Source organism: Paralichthys olivaceus, chromosome 9, assembly GCF_024713975.1.
Source record: "Paralichthys olivaceus isolate ysfri-2021 chromosome 9, ASM2471397v2, whole genome shotgun sequence".
Lineage (NCBI taxonomy): Eukaryota > Metazoa > Chordata > Actinopteri > Pleuronectiformes > Paralichthyidae > Paralichthys > Paralichthys olivaceus.
Window position 1 is genome coordinate 27,239,906 of NC_091101.1, and position 18,773 is coordinate 27,258,678.

The 18,773-nt window shown below is 45.9% G+C and overlaps 3 protein-coding genes across 5 annotated transcripts; 2 read left to right on the plus strand and 1 right to left on the minus strand.

Moving 5' to 3' along the window:
• Positions 1 to 472: 472 nt before the first annotated feature.
• Positions 473 to 8,206, plus strand: rest (RE1-silencing transcription factor). 2 transcript variants are annotated; one of them, XM_020110720.2, is made up of 6 exons: positions 473 to 625; positions 1,717 to 2,001; positions 2,383 to 2,949; positions 3,498 to 3,658; positions 4,033 to 4,116; positions 5,136 to 8,206. In XM_020110720.2, exons 2-6 carry the CDS (start codon positions 1,748 to 1,750, stop codon positions 7,007 to 7,009), a joined length of 2,940 nt encoding a protein of 979 aa, XP_019966279.2. In that variant the 5' UTR covers positions 473 to 625; positions 1,717 to 1,747; the 3' UTR covers positions 7,010 to 8,206. The 2 variants fall into 2 exon arrangements, with proteins under 2 accessions (XP_019966279.2, XP_019966278.2); XM_020110719.2 differs by having other exon boundaries at positions 486 to 625; positions 2,380 to 2,949.
• noa1 (nitric oxide associated 1) lies at positions 7,915 to 16,390 on the minus strand. Of its 2 annotated transcripts, none has more exons than XM_069531215.1 (9): positions 16,249 to 16,390; positions 12,301 to 13,248; positions 11,886 to 12,050; positions 11,698 to 11,808; positions 9,409 to 9,500; positions 9,154 to 9,285; positions 8,893 to 9,009; positions 8,694 to 8,811; positions 7,915 to 8,479 (listed from the first exon to the last, which is right to left on the minus strand). In XM_069531215.1, exons 1-9 carry the CDS (start codon positions 16,250 to 16,252, stop codon positions 8,250 to 8,252), a joined length of 1,917 nt encoding a protein of 638 aa, XP_069387316.1. In that variant the 5' UTR covers positions 16,253 to 16,390; the 3' UTR covers positions 7,915 to 8,249. The 2 variants fall into 2 exon arrangements, with proteins under 2 accessions (XP_069387316.1, XP_069387315.1); XM_069531214.1 differs by lacking the exon at positions 16,249 to 16,390 and adding an exon at positions 14,896 to 15,160.
• nipsnap3a (nipsnap homolog 3A (C. elegans)) lies at positions 15,524 to 17,763 on the plus strand. The gene is made up of 6 exons (XM_069531219.1): positions 15,524 to 15,681; positions 16,378 to 16,585; positions 16,665 to 16,826; positions 16,905 to 17,054; positions 17,281 to 17,367; positions 17,551 to 17,763. The coding sequence occupies exons 1-6, from the start codon at positions 15,580 to 15,582 to the stop codon at positions 17,625 to 17,627; spliced, it is 786 nt and encodes a 261-aa protein (XP_069387320.1). The 5' UTR covers positions 15,524 to 15,579; the 3' UTR covers positions 17,628 to 17,763.
• Positions 17,764 to 18,773: the final 1,010 nt, after the last annotated feature.

Here is an 18,773-nt window from a genome sequence, read left to right on the forward strand (position 1 = left end):
ATTGATTTAATTCATGTAATTGATGATTTAATTTATCTTATTGATTTAATTCATGTAATTGATGATTTAATTCATGTTATTGATTTAATTCATGTAATTGATGATTTAATTCATGTTATTGATTTAATTCATGTTATTGATGATTTAATTAATGTAATTGATGATTTAATTCATCTTATTGATGATTTAATTAATGTAATTGATGATTTAATTCATCTTATTGATGATTTAATTAATGTAATTGATGATTTAATTCATGTAATTGATGATTTAATTCATCTTATTGATGATTTAATTCATGTTATTGATGATTTAATTCATGTAATTGATGATTTAATTCATCTTATTGATGATTTAATTCATCTTATTAATTTAATTAATGTAATTGATGATTTAATTCATCTTATTGATGATTTAATCATGATTTCATTATTTCACTTCCAGACAAACTCACAGCTGGCGGCGGACAGTGACGTGATGACGTCACGGCTGTACGTCAGCTGCTGTGGAGGAATGTGCGGAAACTTCTTCTCCACTTTTGTCTCCGCGCTGTTCGTCGAAGAAAACTAACCCGAGGCCGGAAAACGTGCTCGGAACTCGGTGAAAGTTTGTCCCGGAGGAGTCGGTGAGTGTGTGCGGGGCTGGGTGAGAGGTAGCGGGGCTCAATGGAGCTCTGTGACCGGGGCCGCTGGAGCGGAGCGGAGGAAAGTTGTGTCGAGTTCAGGGTAAAATGGAGGCGCTGTCCGGGGCTGATCAGGACCATGGCTAACACTCCTGTACCCGCCCAGAGGCCGCCCTCAGCGGACACACGACACACACAACCCCGCTACTTAGAGTAACTTCAGCGGACACACGACACACACAACCCCGGTACTTAGAGTAACTTCAGCGGACACACGACACACACAACCCCGGTACTTAGAGTAACTTCAGCGGACACACGACACACACAACCCCGCTACTTAGCGTAACTTCAGCGGACACACGACACACACAACCCCGGTACTTTAAACCAGAAACACATACTTATATTTAATTTAACTTATTTAAACAGCTTAACCTTCACTCTGGATTCAATGTGAACTCAAAACTGGATCAGATTTAATCCAGATTCAAACTGAATCTGCTTCATTTCATTTAGTTTGATTGTTTCAAAGTTTAAACTGACGTCACTTCTGTTATTTAAAGTTCCTTCAGATGTTTTCTGTTGTAATTGTTCGTCATCAGGCTGTGTGTGTGTGTGTGTGTGTGTGTGTGTGTGTGTGTGTGTGTGTGTCTGTGTGTCGCTGTCGACTGAGCTGTGGTGCTGTTTCAAAATGGCCGACAGACACATTGTGTTCACTGCAGACAGACACATAAAGTTCCAGTGAAAATATTTGAAGTATTCACTTTGTGCTCATCATTGATCTCTGATGAATCCAGGTCATCGGTCTGTTCCTCATCTGAATTCATAAACGGCTGATTGTTGTAATAAATCAATGATTGTGAAGTTTATAGTTTTCATGACTTGTGTTTTGGATGATTCCAGATGTGACGTCTTCGTGTTTTGTTTCAAATCAAAACCAGAATCCTCTCACGCAGAGGAAGAAATCATCCGATCAGTTAACTGAACAGCTGCTGATCATTGATCATCGCGCTGATTGTGTCGTTGATTGTTGATCAGAACATGTCTGATGCTGTTCTTGTTAAGTTTGAACTTTGACCTTTCACCTTCAGCTGTCTGTGGAGGTGACCAGTTGAAGTCAACATGGCCGCTCAGACGCTCTTTTCGGTGGAGATGTTTCCTGTCGGTGTATCTGTGGTGGAAGAGGGTCAGAGTCTTAACGACATGCCAAGAAACACGCTGCCTGCCCCCCAGCTGGTGATGTTGGCCAACGTCGCGGCGGTGACAGCAGGGGAGGGCGGCGGCGGTGACGGCAGCACGGCTGATGAGAAAGAGATGATGGAGCTAAAGACTGTGGGATGCAGCTACTCCGATAGCGAGGACGAGAACATCATCAGGTCCGAGTTTCTTCTGGCGCTTCACAAACCTAAACTTCACTGTAACCATAACTAGTTTTTCACTGTCAACAGACCTGGTAATCTCTGGATAATCTCAGGTTAGTCACAGGTTAATCTCTGGTTGGTCGTGGGTTAATCTCTGGATTAATATAGATATGGTCCTATAAACTACAGACAGAAAATACAAGAGAGGGGCAGAGGAACTGGGCAGGGGAGAGAAACAGCAGAGACACTGATAGTTTGAAGTTTGGACATAAAGAAATGAAACCACACCATGAAAATTAAAAGCATTTGATTTAGTGTCAGTTTGACCTTTTATGTTTAAATTCCTCACAGTTAATGTAAAGTCTGTTTTACAAATATATCCGAACGTCCAAGCAGGTACAGCTATGACAACCAGAACCACAGAGAGGTCTGCATCATCGAGTATCCCGAGTCTCCCGCCCCGCTCAACGCCGTGGTCGTCAGTGGTAACCGTGCAGGAGACGGAGAGGAGGATGATGGGGAAAAAGCTGAAGACCTGTCTCACCGCCTTCAGCCCTGCCCCTCCACCGACACCAAAACACCTCAGCAGGTCACCAAACGTAAAGACGGCCCTGCCCCCGTGACAGAGGGTGCAAAGAAGAAGAAACCGTTCCACTGTAAACCGTGTCACTTCCAGGCTCAGAACGAGCAACAGTTTGTCGAACACCTCAGCACCCATAGCGTCAGCAAGATGATGGTGGTGAACCGGGTGGAGGGGCGCAGCAAGACCAAGGCCAAGGAGTTCGAGACCCCTGAGTCCCAGCCGCCCTCAGGCGGGGAAGGCGATGGCAGCGGAGAGACGGGGGTCACAACAGGTGACATCAAAGGGCTGATCAGGTGTGAACGGTGCGGATACAACACCAACAGATACGACCATTACATCGCACACCTGAAACACCACAGCAAGGAGGGCGAGGACCACAGGTAATGTCCCACTGCAGAGAGCAGGTCGAATAACAGCAATTCCATTTTATTTCGGTAGTGCCAAATCATAATTTACATTATCTCAAGGATCTTTACATAGAAGACCTTAAAGATTATAGAGAAACCAACAGTTCAACAATGAACAGCTGAGAGAGAGAAAAGACTGGAAGAAACCTCTAGAACCAGAGTCAGTGTGGAGACATCGGCCGGTGGGAGAGGGAGAGGGAGACACCAGGAACAGCATCAGGTTTCAGTTCTGATAAGTTATAATGAAAACAATAAGAGTATAAAGATGTAATTAATAATATCATCAACGATCCATAGAATAATTCATTAATAACAGGGGCAGAGACAGAAACAAGGGGAGAGGTGCAGAGTGCATGATGGGAGTTGTTCCAGTAGTCTAGACCTATAGCAGCAGCATAACTAAGGGATGGTTCAGGACTCACCCGATCCAGAACTATAGGCTTTATCAAAAAGTAACGTCTTACGTTTAACCTTAAAACGACGTCCATACCTAAGTACTGACTGTGTGTGTTTGTCTGCAGGGTGTTTAAATGCACTCTGTGTCCATACACCACCGTCAGTCAGTACCACTGGAGGAAACACCTGAGGAATCACTTCCCGAGCAAACTGCACACCTGCAGTCAGTGTTCCTACTTCTCCGACCGCAAGAGCAACTACATCCAACACATCCGCACTCACACAGGTGAGTCCATTTAATTTCACTTTTCAACGCAGGAAACTTAATCAGTATGACATTGACACGTGTTGCCAAAGCACAAATACGATCTTAAAATCATATTAAAGATGAAACTTTAAAAAAACAATAGTTTAAAGAACTTTGGACACAACGTTGATGTTATAAAACGTATTCATGACAAGTCATCACATACTTGGAAGAAATCTGCTCCTAGAATGAAGTTTAATTTTTACCTTTGTGTCATATTTGCAATCGAATTCTTCCCTGATATTTCTGTTTTTGACATTGTGTGAAGAAGTGTAGCTCTGTTTCTACATCTCCCTCATCACATGGAGAGCATCATTCTGCCCCTCTGTTTGTGTGACATCTGTGTTGTACAGGTGTGCGTCCCTTCCAGTGTCTGTACTGTGACTATTCCAGTTCACAGAAGACTCACCTGACCCGACACATGAGGACCCACTCAGGTCAGTCCAAATATTCATCTCCCCTATATACAGATGATGAGCGACTGTTTATAAAGACGAAGGGCGACTGTTACCGATGTTGCGGTGTTATTGTGTTATTTCCACTAACTGGTTGATGTTGTTGTCACTCACTGTTGACTCTTGTTTGTGTTGCTATCACTGAAGCAGAGGATTGATGGTAAAGTACTTTACTTGATGTCACTTCCTGTGTGCTGTTGTGTTGTATTGAGTCGTGTTCCCGTCAAACCAGATCAACCTTAAAACTGACCTGACGTCGCCAGTGGTTTATCTGCTGTGTTGTGGACACGACCTGAAAGCTGCATGAATTACAGATCAGTGTAAATGTTCATGGTCTGAAGTTATAAACACACAATTATTTAAAACATGGAAACATAAACGGATTAAATCAAATCTAAATTCCGAATAGATCAAAGCATTAGAATCAAATGTATTTCAGCTCAGTCTGGACTGTGTAGGTTTAATAAAGAAACAGGGACACGACTGTAATTTATTAGCTAATGATGCTTCATTACATCAAAATGTCGAATGTCTTAGATTTGGTCATTAAAGAATGACACTGTTTGTACGGAGTCAGATTCATGTTCAGCAGCAGGATCCACTTCCAAAACGATCGCCACCGTTCTGTGAATATTTCTACAACATCCAAAGACTCCGAACATCTGGCTGAAAAATATTCTGTCAATCAACAATAAACTATTTTTAAACTGTTTCGGAATCAAACAAAGATGGCCAACTATTTTCTACCTGCATTTAGTGTTAAACTGAAATTATGCTTCTCCAGAGTCATGTAAACACCTCTACAGACCTTTATCAGAGAGGGGAGTTATGGGAAACTGTAGGACATAGGAGCTGACGTGGAGAAGTATGATTCCAGCTTTGCAGTAATCAAAAGACACGGGTCCTCAGATGTGACTGTCAGACTCACCTGCTGCATGAAACTCTGGTGTATGACCTATAGGCTGCTGCAGTTTCATAATATCTTATCCTTTTGTTTGCAGGTGAGCGTCCGTTCAAGTGTGAGAGCTGTAACTACCTGGCAGCCAATCAACACGAGGTGACCCGTCATGCCCGACAGGTCCACAATGGCCCCAAACCTCTTTCCTGCCCCTACTGCGACTACAAGACCGCTGACCGCAGCAACTTCAAGAAGCACGTTGAGCTCCACCTCAATCCTCGTCAATTCCTTTGTCCCCTCTGCAAATACGCCGCCTCCAAGAAATGCAACCTGCAGTACCACATTAAATCCAGGCACTCTGGGTGCGACGTCTCCGTGGATGTCTCCAAAGTCAAACTGCGTGTCAAGAAACCTGGTCCTGACAGCGTAGAGCAAAACTCAGACACCAGAGCAAGCAAGTTTGACAATTCATCCTGCATTGAGGAGGATTCTGACATGGATGATGGAAATGAGGATGAGACTCTGGACTTGAGCCCAATCAATCTGTCAATCAGAAAGAGCAGCAGGCCCAGCACCACCCACTCTGTGCAGAGTAAGACACTGGACAAGGCTCAGAAGAAATCCAACATCACATCTGAGAAAGAGAAGCTACTGAAAACAAAAGACAAGATGGAGCCAGAGAGAAAAATCACAACCAGGCAGAGGAAAAACGAGAAGGTCAACGAAAAACATACAGACAACACAACTGCTAAAGAAACAGAGACGATAGCTTCTATAAACACAGACAGTAAGGTCAAGAGGCAAGTTAAGAAGCTGCCGACAGAGAAACCAATGGTTCAGGACCAAGCAGCACCACCCACATCCATCAAAGACCAAATGGACACAGAGAAATCCGACCAACAAAGATCCAAGGAGGAAAGAATAGTGTGGACAAAGGTGGTGAAAGATGAAGAGAAGTCTGGGAGGGAAAAAGAACAGAAGAACGATGGCAGTGGAAAGGAGAACAAGAGCTTCACCAAACATAGGAAGTTCGGATCAAGGAAGACAGAGAAAACTACAGAACATGTCGAAGAAGCTCAAGAGAAACCACAAAGTCCTCAGAGGAAAGACAAAACTTCAAAGAGGAAAGTGGGAGAGGCATTAGATCTTTCCAAAAAGTGTTCATCTGAGACGCCGTCCAAGACCAGGCGAATGAAAGCCTTAGCTGCTGAGAAGCTGCAGTCAAAACCTGCCTCAGACGAGTCCAACAAGGCAGATGACGCCACTCTAACGCAGCATAAGTCCAACAGGGCAACACCAGTAAAGCAAAAGATGACAAGGACGTCCAACAAAAGAGTCCCAAGACTACAGCAACCTGAGGATTCACCAGAAGACAAGATGAAGTCAGCAAATAGTCCGTCCACTGAGGCTCCAGAAGCATCGGCTCAACCAGACAACCCAGCGGCCACGAATTCCGAGCACCTACTGACAAAGCCCTGCCCTGAGAAGCAGAAAACCCCAACAGATGAAACTGTGCTGGAGAAGCCTCTGAACAAAACCTCAGAGAAAATGGAAGTGTCACACACCTGCAGCCTAGGTGAGGACACACCCTCCCCAGCTGAAAACCGCCCTGCGCCTACCTTCCTCAAACCCACATTGCCGCCCTCACTGGTGCTTCCAAACCAGCGAATCAAACCCGCTGACACCGAGGACGATGAGGGGATTCACAGCAGTCACGAAGGGGGAAGTGACATCAGTGACAGTGCCTCAGAGGGTAGCGACGACTCCGGCCTGAATGGCAACGCCACCCGGTCAGGGAAGATGCCCAATGACCCAGAAACGCCCACCGACGAGATCCCAACACCGACGGAGCTCAAAAGTCACATGTGCATCTTCTGTGACCGTACGTTTCCTTTGGAGGTAGAGTACCGCCGGCACCTGAACCGGCACCTTGTCAACGTCTACTATATGGACAACACAGCCAAAGGACAGAATTAACATTCTTGCAGTTCTTTGGATGGTTTTCGTTTTTTTTGCTTGAAGCATAAAGTTTGGATTCTGACACTCTGAGTCTGAAAACCGATCGGAGCCAGTTCTTCCCAGTTAACGGTCGTTACTGACGGTTGTATACACTCACTCTGCACCTCGTCATCAAAGGTCATAATGTGAACTCTGACCTTTTGACAGAGACCAAATTAGTTTGATTCTTCTTGTCAAAGTTAGACATTTTTATTGCGTTTTATTTTTTGTTTGTAACTACATGAAATAACTCCGGTCAGTCTCAGTTCTCCGCCATCATCACGATGAACAGCAGGTGACGTTTTTGACTTTAAGCTTTGACCGGTTCACAGATCTAAAGTGTTCCCATGAAATATTCACTTCTGTTAAATGGCAACACGTGCTGCCACCTGGTGTTCTGTCAGAGAACGGTTCAGCAGAGTTTTGTCTCGGGTTGCGTCAGGTACTTGTACCCTGGTGCAACTCACCAATATGTTGACTTGTTAGTGTCTGCTTGTTCAAACGTTGTTTCATCGTGATGTGTAGATGTTTAAAATATTATTTTCTAAATGTATCCGTCTTTAAACCGGAAGTGCCTTTGACAATCATTAAGGTCTCAGCTGTTTGTTTCAGTGACGTCATTCACATGTTGATTTAGTGTCTGTTAGCCACCCAGTTTGGTTTGAGGTGGAACTGAACAGTGAGTATTAAACATTTCATTCTCCGTCAGAACCAATAGTTAGTTTAATGTTTATCAACCTTTAAAAACTGTTGCTCAAGGAAAAACAATAAATGTAAATAAATTGGTGCAATATTTTCTCTTTTAGTCAAGAAGCCAAAGTGACGACTTGTCTCCATGGAAACAGGAACCACGTGAAAACATTGGGTTTCAATCAAACATGTCATATGATGTAATTCAGACTCTTTAATATCAACTGTAATTACAACTATACATTGGTTATTGCCTAAACTAAAATCAAACTAGAGGACTTTCAAAATAAAACACCACAGATGTGACTTTCAAAATTAAACAGTCAAACAGAACCTCATGAATCTTTTGAGACGTTAGCATTTAGTTTCCAGTGACCTCTGACATCACTGTTGTGTTCTCTGTCTGCAGGTAGGGGGAGCTCTAATAAACATTAACTTCATACTTTATTCTGCCACTTTTTTAAATAAAGGCATTTTTAAAAAGCATCCTGTTCTGTGAGTCTGTTCCTGTGTCCACCTGTCTGCAGGTTCACTTCCTCTTCACCTGCTGCCCCTTGGCTCCTCTGGCCGACAAGCCATCGTCCATTAGCCCTGGAGGCTTCATCAATTTGTAGGCTGTGGATTTTCGGATGCGTTCTCCTTTCAGAGAAACAATGTGAGGAAGCATCGGTGGCGTCCTCAGACTGAAACCTGCCATCAGCGGACTATGCAACCTCAGTATCACCTGATCACCTTCCACCGCCGTCACAGCGACCCAACCTGCACTCGGAGACAGGACGGAAAGGTAGACTGGTGATGTCACGGATAGTTTCTCTTACTACTGCACAAAATTAATTCATAATATGATGAAAGTTAAGTTTCAGTGAAACAACCAATTAAAATCAATCATGACTAATTAATAATGATTTATAATCTATAATTTATTCTGATCAGACTGAAGACAGAGCCTCGGTTGTGTCTCAGGTGTTTTTACCTGCAGATGACAGTTTGAGGTCAGCAGCTGCCTCCAGGTAACCTCGTCCCTCCAACCTGAACTCCTGAGGGACCAACGCAGGAAACTCCTTCATCCGCTCCGGTCCGCCCATGGGCACCTGAACGTGCACAAACACACACATCTCAGTGTTTAAGGTTTAAACTCAACATCTGACTGATCATGTGAACATGTGACGCACCCCAAGCAGGACATGCCCAGCGTGTTTTGCGTAAACGCTGTCTGCTTTTTCAAGACTTGTGACGTGAATCGGGAGACGACTGGATGCCACGACCGAAAACCAGCAGGACTTCTGACCCTGCACAGGAAAATTAATTATCAATTAATAATCAATAGAAGTTACATACCAACTGATAATGGATTAATATGCATCAAACGTGAAGAGCGAAGCCACTAAAGAGGGCTGGGGGGGGGTTAGATCTGATTATTTACTGGGACTCACCTGCAGGAAGTCGACCCTGGCCACGCCCCCCACAAACAGACTCATACCGGGCTTTAGAACAAATGTCCGTGGGATGATGGCCGACGATGGAACCACTGACCTCATTTCTTGTTCATTTAACAGGCTGAGGATCTGGGCGAGAGTCATTCACACAGACAGAGAACTTATTATGGTCTGTCATGACTGTGTGTGTGTGTGTGTGTGTGTGTGTGTGTGTGTGTGTGTGTGTGTGTGTGTGTGTGTATGGGGTCTCACATCGTTGTCCTTCGTGATCCCCGGCGTGTCGTACAACCAGTGAGCGTCCTTCAGCTCGTTATAGCTCAACTCCTCAGGCTTCCTGATGGACCCTGAAAGGTCAGAGGTCCAGAGACAGACAGGTCAATGTGAGAGAGACACACTTCCTGTCCAGGGCTGTAATGGTTAATAAAAATAAAGTAAGCTATAATTCTCACGGAGACTAGAACAACAGAAATCGAATCATATTCCTATAAATATATCATTTTATTATTATTGTTTATTTGTATTGTGTGAGGTAAACAATGATGGAATGTAACTAGGTACATTTACTCCATTACTGTATTGAATTTGAGAGACTACTTGAGTGTTGCAATTTCATTTTACTTTATACATCTACTCCATTAGATCTCAAAGTCAGATATTGTACTTTTTAATCCATTATTTTCTAGCTACAGTTGCTAGTTACTTTACAAATTGAGATTTGTGCATACGAATAATAAAATCCTGCTTTTAAATTAATGCATGTGGAATTCATTGTAAAAAGGTTATTGTCCAGCATCATTGGAAATTAAGTTTATAATGTAATTGAAAATGGCGTATGCAAGAAATAAAAATCTGATTTATAAAACCGTGTGCCTGCACACCTTAAAGCAATGCTCACTTTATAAATCACAGTCCGCCTGGAGACGTTCGCACTTGGAGCTTCCTCATGCCCCGCCCTCTACACGCCCACATTCTACTATAAATGGTCAATGCAAAGCACCTCATGATTATGAAATTCTCCTGCTGACCAATGGGTCTCCACGGTGAGTCATGACAGAGTCACGACATCAAGCTGTGACATCGAGGTGTCTGTTAGTGAGGCGGAGCTGAAGAGAGATTCACTGTGACAGCAGTGATGTCACTCATACAGGAAACACACTGATACTCTGCTGCTGTTCATACAGTGAGTGAGAGGGAGGACAGACAGTCAGTCAGACAGTTAACAAGAGAGGGGGACAGACAGATAGTTAACAAGAGAGGGGGACAGACAGATAGTTAACAAGAGAGAGGGACAGACAGATAGTTAACAAGAGAGAGGGACAGACAGTTAACAAGAGAGGGAGGACAGAGTCAGTCAGTTAACAAGAGAGGGGGACAGACAGATAGTTAACAAGAGAGAGGGACAGACAGTTAACAAGAGAGGGGGACAGACAGATAGTTAACAAGAGAGAGGGACAGACAGATAGTTAACAAGAGAGAGGGACAGACAGATAGTTAACAAGAGAGGGGGACAGACAGTTAACAAGAGAGAGGGACAGACAGATAGTTAACAAGAGAGGGGGACAGACAGATAGTTAACAAGAGAGGGGGACAGACAGATAGTTAACAAGAGAGAGGGACAGACAGTTAACAAGAGAGGGGGACAGACAGATAGTTAACAAGAGAGAGGGACAGACAGTTAACAAGAGAGGGAGGACAGAGTCAGTCAGTTAACAAGAGAGAGGGACAGACAGACAGTTAACAAGAGAGAGGGACAGACAGATAGTTAACAAGAGAGATGGACAGACAGAAAGTTAGCAAGAGAGAGGGACAGACAGATAGTTAACAAGAGAGATGGACAGACAGAAAGTTAGCAAGAGAGAGGGACAGACAGATAGTTAACAAGAGAGAGGGACAGGCAGACAGTTAACAAGAGAGAGGGACAGACAGATAGTTAACAAGAGAGAGGGACAGACAGACAGTTAACAAGAGAGAGGGACAGACAGACAGTTAACAAGAGAGAGGGACAGACAGTTAACAAGAGAGAGGGACAGACAGAGAGACAGTTAACAAGAGAGAAGGACAGACAGATAGTTAACAAGAGAGAGGGACAGGCAGTTAACAAGAGAGAGGGATAGACAGATAGTTAACAAGAGAGATGGACAGACAGTTAACAAGAGAGAGGGATAGACAGACAAACAGTTAACAAGAGAGAGGGACAGACAGACAGTTAACAAGAGAGAGGGACAGACAGAGAGACAGTTAACAAGAGAGAAGGACAGACAGATAGTTAACAAGAGAGAAGGACAGACAAGCAGTTAACAAGAGAGAGGGACAGACAGTAACAAGAGAGAGGGACAGACAGATAGTTAACAAGAGAGAGGGACAGAGGAGGAGTCAGGTGCCATGCAACAATGAAAAGGGGCGGGGACATGGTGACAACAGTTGAATTTGAGTCAAACTTTGAGTAAACCACCATAAAAAACTGCATAAATTCTATGTTGTATTTAAAAAGGTGCGTCGACGGCGTTTACCCCCCCCACTACAGCCATGTTCCTGTCTCACCTGTCGTCAGTTCTCCGTCTTCATTTTCTCCAAATGCCAAACTGTCAGGATCAAACTGGATCTCATCTGGTCTGGATCCAACTTCAGCACGGAATGTTCTGCCAACACGACCTGAGAACACGTAACCATGGGAACATGTAATCATGTGAACAGATGAACATGTGACACCCCCCCCCCCCCGTCCTTACCCACTAAGTAGCCCTGTCTGCGGAAATGTCTCATTCTCGTTTGTTCGACATGTGACAGCTCGTCCTCCGTCTGTTGCGATGCCTTGTTCAGTCGTTTCTGTCGCCTGAACATTCTGTACGGTGTCGGGTTGATGATGGGAAACTTCAGCAGGTTCAGAGTTGTCCCTGAACGCACCATGGTGGGAAAACATGCACAGTCACGTGACACAGACGATCAACGTCTGACTGATCCTATAAATAATTATCATGAAATGAACTGAACTATTATATCAACAGGTTAATACAACTTTAAATATTTCATTAAACTTCTGAGGAGAAAATATGAATCAGCTGATGTTGCGTCAGTAACTGTGATCGTACCTCTGACCTGCTGATGTCACTGGATTATATTAAAGTGAACGAGTGTGGTGCTCACCAGGCCAGGGCGATACGGTGGCCTTCTGTACGACTTCGGAGGCCTTGGACTTGCAGTAGTCAGACTCCAGCAGCGTGTTGAACAGGGTTGACTTTCCTGTGTTGGCGCTCCCAACCAGGTACACGTCACCTTTGTACTTCCAGGACCTCTGCAGGCTGGATATCAGCGTCTCGATGCCGTACCCGGTCTTGGCACTGATGAGGTGGATGTCGGTGACCTGGCCTCCTAAGCCGGCCACCTGACAGTACTGGGAAAGCTGACCCTTGATTCGTCGCAGGTAGCCGGGCGAGTCCCTGGGTAGCAGGTCGATCTTGTTGCCGAGGACAACCACGTGTTTGTTGGTACCAACGAGCTCAGGCAGGTCGGGGATGATGGAGTCGGGGAGGTCGAGCAGGTCAACAATGAGCAACACCAGGACCTGTAGGGGGCGGATCTGCTGCACCACCGCCCGGTACTGGTCTTTGGACACTTCCAGGTGCAGTGCCTTGTGGTGGTAGGTGAGCAGGTGGCAGCGCTGACAGGTGGCGCTATGCAGACCCCCCTCCTGCTGCAGGGCCTTGTACTTCTCACTGGGCAAGTACCCGGGAGCCTGGACGGAGGTGCAGTGCAGCACGGCTCCGCAGCCTGAGCAGCAGGTGTTGCTGACTGGCTCGTCCACGTCCGGAGACCCGAAGATCTTGTGCTCACCTTTACCTGCCACAGCCTTCTTCTTCTTGGTCTTTGCAGCCACCAGGTTTACATCCAGTGGGAAGTCACGATCCTGGAACTGGATCAGAGAGTTAGGGTCTGCCTCCTGCGGGGCCCCGCCCCTCAGCACCTGCAGCTGACGTTCTAGAGACCTCAGGTGTTTCTGAGGGGTGGTGGGAGGGGGGACAAGAAGCGGGGGGGAGGTGAGGATCAGCTGGTGGAGCAGGTCTCTCTCCTCCTGATGTTGGTCGTCCTCCAGATCTGGACCAGAAGAAAGAGGAGCACAGAGGTCACTTCAGAACCAGAAGTACAGAGGTAACAGACAGGAGCTCCGTGCTGCCACACAATGGAGGTGACAGTTATTTATCATCATCAATATTAGTATTATTATTGTAACTGTCTCTATTGTAACTGGGATTCATGTTCTTACCTAAATTTGTTCGTACTCTGCAAAATCTTTTAAATAAATAAAGGCTTTAATAGGCAACATTCATTTACAATCACATCCACGTGTGACAGAGCGCTCATCTGGGTAGTTCTCCTCTTGTTGAGGTGAAGAAACGAGGACGTTGCTAAGATCTACGAGACAAACTGTGACTGTGAGACAGATAAAATGTGATGAATTGATTGATTTGGAGGATTTCCATCAACTGTGTTTCATTAATGTTTCCTGTCGCAGTTTCCTTCACTGCAGAAGAGTCCGCTGATTCCGCAAACCCTCCAGACTCCAGGAAAGTGGACGGTGAAATGGAAGGTGAAATGGACGGTGACGTGCTCGGTGACGTGCTCGGTGACGTGCTCGGTGAAGTGCACGGTGAAGTGCTCGGTGAAGTGATCGGTGAAGTGATCGGTGAAGTGATCGGTGAAGTGATCGGTGAAGTGCACGTTGAAGTGCACGTTGAAGTGCACGGTGAAGTGCTCGGTGAAGTGCTCGGTGAAGTGGACGGTGAAGTGCACGGTGAAGTGCATGGTGAAGTGCTCGGTGAAGTGGACGGTGAAGTGCATGGTGAAGTGCACGGTGAAGTGATCGGTGAAGTGACCGGTGAAGTGCACGGTGAAGTGATCGGTGAAGTGGACGGTGAAGTGCACGGTGAAGTGATCGGTGAAGTGATCGGTGAAGTGCACGTTGAAGTGCACGTTGAAGTGCAACGTGAAGTGCACGGTGAAGTGCAACGTGAAGTGCTCGGTGAAGTGGACGGTGAAGTGGACGGTGAAGTGCACGGTGAAGTGATCGGTGAAGTGATCGGTGAAGTGCACGTTGAAGTGCACGTTGAAGTGCAACGTGAAGTGACCGGTGAAGTGATCGGTGAAGTGATCGGTGAAGTGGACGGTGAAGTGGACGGTGAAGTGCACGGTGAAGTGATCGGTGAAGTGATCGGTGAAGTGCACGTTGAAGTGCACGTTGAAGTGCAACGTGAAGTGACCGGTGAAGTGATCGGTGAAGTGATCGGTGAAGTGTACGGTGAAGTGCACGTTGAAGTGCACGTTGAAGTGCAACGTGAAGTGACCGGTGAAGTGATCGGTGAAGTGATCGGTGAAGTGATCGGTGAAGTGCACGTTGAAGTGATCGGTGAAGTGCAACGTGAAGTGCTCGGTGAAGTGATCGGTGAAGTGATCGGTGAAGTGTACGGTGAAGTGCACGTTGAAGTGCAACGTGAAGTGCTCGGTGAAGTGATCCGTGAAGTGATCCGGGAAGTGATCGGTGAAGTGACCGGTGAAGTGATCGGTGAAGTGTACGGTGAAGTGATCACCGTGGAACCGAACCTGGAAACTGAGATGAGAGGTTTATGCATTCATCTGGGGAACATGTGACATATTGATCAGGTTCAGTCTCTCAGACTTAGATCTTTCAGGTGCGCGTGTCCCTGTGCGTGTGTCCCTGTGCGCGTGTCCCTGTGCGCGTGTCACCTGTGTAGTCCACAAACACGAACTGTTCCTCCAGGTTCGGTTCCACGGTGCAGCTCCGGACTCTTCCGCGGTCTCTGCTGCTCCACTGACGGATCAGACTTCGGACTGAACCGGGTCCGGAGCGTCCGGAGACCCGGCGGGTCAGAGACGTCCACAGGTGCCGGCGGACACACACCTGACATAGCAGAGATACGCTCATACTTCCGGTTTCACCTTGGGACACATGCGCCTGTTGTCCACTTCCTACACGGATGTGACGTCCACGTCTGTTCGTGTTCCGTTTAAAAAGAGTGACACAGTGACGACAGGAGGTCTCACTCTGCTGCAACTTCAGCTTTGAGTTTAGTTTGTCAAGATTCAAGATTTAACTTCTATGTAACTGTCATGTGCAATTGACATTTTGCAGTCACTGGCAAATAAATGCTTTGGTCACAGCTAAAAAGTAGTGCAAATATTGTAATGAAAAGTAGTGCAAATATTGTAATGAAAAGTAGTGCAAATATTGTAAGTTGTGTTTTTATATTTAAATTGACAGATTTGCTATTGATATATATCTTTGAATTACTCTTCGTGTTACATTATAAACGCAGTTGATTAAAGTTGATTCACAAACGTGTTTCAATAAAAACTGACTTATAGACATGTGACGAACATAACATCTGAAGTGAGACATCCTGTTCTCTGATGATCTCTGCACCGTCACGTAACTTCACTTTCAACATGTTGACGATGAGGAAAGTTTCACTGAGATCAGCTGCGACTCTGGTTTCAGCTGCTGCTGCTCAGGTGAGTCCACCTACACCAGGGTCACACCTGATCCTGTTCAGACCTGATCCTGTTCACTCCTGTACCAGTATCACACCTGATCCTGTTCAGACCTGATCCTGTTCACTCCTGTACCAGTATCACACCTGATCCTGTTCAGACCTGATCCTGTTCACTCCTGTACCAGTATCACACCTGATCCTCTTCAGAACTGATCCTGTTCACTCCTGTACCAGTATCACACCTGATCCTGTTCAGACCTGATCCTGTTCACTCCTGTACCAGTATCACACCTGATCCTGTTCAGACCTGATCCTGTTCACTCCTGTACCAGTATCACACCTGATCCTCTTCAGAACTGATCCTGTTCACTCCTGTACCAGTATCACACCTGATCCTGTTCAGACCTGATCCTGTTTAGACCTGGTCTCACCATGTTGTGTATTTAGGTTCAGTTTCAGTCTCTGATTCTTTGAAAAGGTCAAAACCTTGAAACCTGAAGTTAAACATTAAACTGTTTAAACAGAGGAAGCAACACACACACACTCACATACACACACACACACACACACACACACACTCGCATACACATTCTGTAGTCCAGATCCAGATGCAGTCTGTATTAATCCAGGTCCAGTCTGTAGTCCACATCCCAGAGACTGAGGCCCAGTTTTCCGATCAGAGTGTGACCTCTGCCGTCTTGTCTTTGCTCTGCAGCCTCGTGTGCGTCTCTCAACTGGTCCCCAGCAGCAACACAAAACTTTTTATGAGTTCCGCACGTACTGCATCCGTCCAGAGCAGAACGCAGCCTTCCTGAAACTCACTAATGAGAAGGTCCACCTGCGCACTGCCCACTCCGAGCTGATTGGCTACTGGACTGTTGAGTATGGTGGCTTGAATCAGGTTTTCCATATATGGAAGTATGGTGAGTGCGTTCTTCTTCAGTGGACAGGTTCTTCTTCTTGGTTTTTAATGTGTAAGTGACCTTCTCTCTCGTCCATCAGACAGTTATGCTCAGCGGGCAGCGGTGCGGGCGGCACTGGCTCACGACCCCTCATGGATTTCAGAATACATCTCCAAGGCGATACCAATGTTGACGTCTCAGGACAACGAGGTCACCTACCTCGTTCCCTGGAGCCACCTGCAGAGGCCACCACAGGAGGGCGGTATGCCCCACCCCCTCACACACACACACATGCATGGCAAAAAAGACCATTTGTTTTTACAGCAGGTTTGTGTTTCAGGTGTGTACGAGCTGGTTTCTTACCACATGCGTCCTGGTGGTCCAGCGGTTTGGGCTGACGCCTTCCAGGCTGCTGTTACTTCCCATGATGCACCAGGGTACGGGACGCTGCTGGGAGCTTTCCACAGCGAGTTTGGAAAACTGAACAGAGGTGAAAAAAAACAACGACAATAACACATAGACAACATTTTTATCACAGAGCATTCTGAACATCACAGTCGTCCAACTTCTAACGTGTGTGTGTGTGTGTGTGTGTGTGTGTGTGTGTGTGTGTGCGTGCGCGTGTGTTTGTGTGCATTTGTGTGTGTGTGTGTGTGTTTGTGTGTGTGTTTGTGTGTATGTGTGTATGTGTGTGTGTGTGTGTGTTTGGCGCTCAGTTCACACTCTTCAGTGGTTCGAGAGCGCCGACCATCGAGCTGAAGTTCGACACCGAGCTCACACTGATTCCAGATTGGTTGCTGCAGGTGAGACACTGTGACATCATCATTGATAATCCACACAGACCAATCATTTCTCATCAAACATATTTAAACTAATTCAAACCCATTGTCTCTTATTGTTCTCATTATCTGAATTTAGAAACTTTTTTGACAGTTGATGTATCTGAAGTACGTCCCAATAATCAATAATCTGTCTGTCTCTCTCAGTCAGAGACAGTGTCGTCCATCTTGACTCTCAGAAGAACAAACTCATGTTTCCGTGTCCCTTTTCTCCGATGAAGTAACTTCCTGTCTCCATGACAACTGAACATGAGTTATTCTATCATGTGTGAGTGACCGTGATGTCCAATCCTGTGCTATGAATTGTGGAGGGGGCGGGCCTTATCTTTGTTTCCCAGCTGCAGTAAAAAAATGACATAATTTGTGTCTGTGTTGTTGTTGTCATGGTGACCATGCTGTTTTATACCTTCACATGTGTGAAACATGCAACAAAAAAAATTCATGAGCATCACGGAAAAATAAGTTCGAATAAAATCTTTGTCTGCAGTCAGACAGATGTTCTCCAGCTGCAGTCAGACAGATGTTCTCCAGCTGCAATCAGACAGATGTTCTCCAGCTGCAGTCAGACAGATGTTCAGCTGCAGTCAGACAGATGTTCTCCAGCTGCAGTCAGACAGATGTTCAGCTGCAGTCAGACAGATGTTCAGCTGCAGTCAGACAGATGTTCTCCAGCTGCAGTCAGACAGATGTTCTCCAGCTGCAGTCAGACAGATGTTCTCCAGCTGCAATCAGACAGATGTTCTCCAGCTGCAGTCAGACAGATGTTCAGCTGCAGTCAGACAGATGTTCTCCAGCTGCAGTCAGACAGATGTTCTCCAGCTGCAATCAGACAGATGTTCTCCAGCTGCAGTCAGACAGATGTTCTCCAGCTGCAGTCAGACAGATGTTCTCCAGCTGCAATCAGACAGATGTTCTCCAGCTGCAGTCAGACAGATGTTCTCCAGCTGCAATCAGACAGATGTTCTCCAGCTGCAGTCAGACAGATGTTCTCCAGCTGCAATCAGACAGATGTTCTCCAGCTGCAGTCAGACAGATGTTCAGCTGCAGTCAGACAGATGTTCTCCAGCTGCAGTCAGACAGATGTTCTCCAGCTGCAATCAGACAGATGTTCTCCAGCTGCAATCAGACAGATGTTCTCCAGCTGCAGTCAGACAGATGTTCAGCTGCAGTCAGACAGATGTTCTCCAGCTGCAATCAGACAGATGTTCTCCAGCTGCAGTCAGACAGATGTTCTCCAGCTGCAGTCAGACAGATGTTCTCCAGCTGCAATCAGACAGATGTTCTCCAGCTGCAGTCAGACAGATGTTCTCCAGCTGCAATCAGACAGATGTTCTCCAGCTGCAGTCAGACAGATGTTCAGCTGCAGTCAG

What these genes read in the sequence shown, in the direction of transcription:
- rest (XM_020110719.2), top strand. Translation starts at nt 1,748, where the DNA reads ATGGCCGCTCAGACGCTCTTTTCGGTGGAGATGTTTCCTGTCGGTGTA. An exon ending in GAGGACGAGAACATCATCAG is followed by an intron (nt 2,002 to 2,379) that starts GTCCGAGTTTCT and finishes CGAACGTCCAAG; the next exon opens with CAGGTACAGCTATGACAACC. An exon ending in AAGGAGGGCGAGGACCACAG is followed by an intron (nt 2,950 to 3,497) that starts GTAATGTCCCAC and finishes GTTTGTCTGCAG; the next exon opens with GGTGTTTAAATGCACTCTGT.
- noa1 (XM_069531214.1), bottom strand. Translation starts at nt 15,094, where the DNA reads ATGAGCGTATCTCTGCTATGTCAGGTGTGTGTCCGCCGGCACCTGTGG. An exon ending in CACCGTATCGCCCTGGCCTG is followed by an intron (nt 12,051 to 12,300) that starts GTGAGCACCACA and finishes TGGTGCGTTCAG; the next exon opens with GGACAACTCTGAACCTGCTG. An exon ending in CTGGGCATGTCCTGCTTGGG is followed by an intron (nt 8,812 to 8,892) that starts GTGCGTCACATG and finishes GTGCACGTTCAG; the next exon opens with GTGCCCATGGGCGGACCGGA.
- nipsnap3a (XM_069531219.1), top strand. Translation starts at nt 15,580, where the DNA reads ATGATCTCTGCACCGTCACGTAACTTCACTTTCAACATGTTGACGATG. An exon ending in GTTTGGAAAACTGAACAGAG is followed by an intron (nt 17,055 to 17,280) that starts GTGAAAAAAAAC and finishes TTTGGCGCTCAG; the next exon opens with TTCACACTCTTCAGTGGTTC. An exon ending in TTCCAGATTGGTTGCTGCAG is followed by an intron (nt 17,368 to 17,550) that starts GTGAGACACTGT and finishes TGTCTCTCTCAG; the next exon opens with TCAGAGACAGTGTCGTCCAT.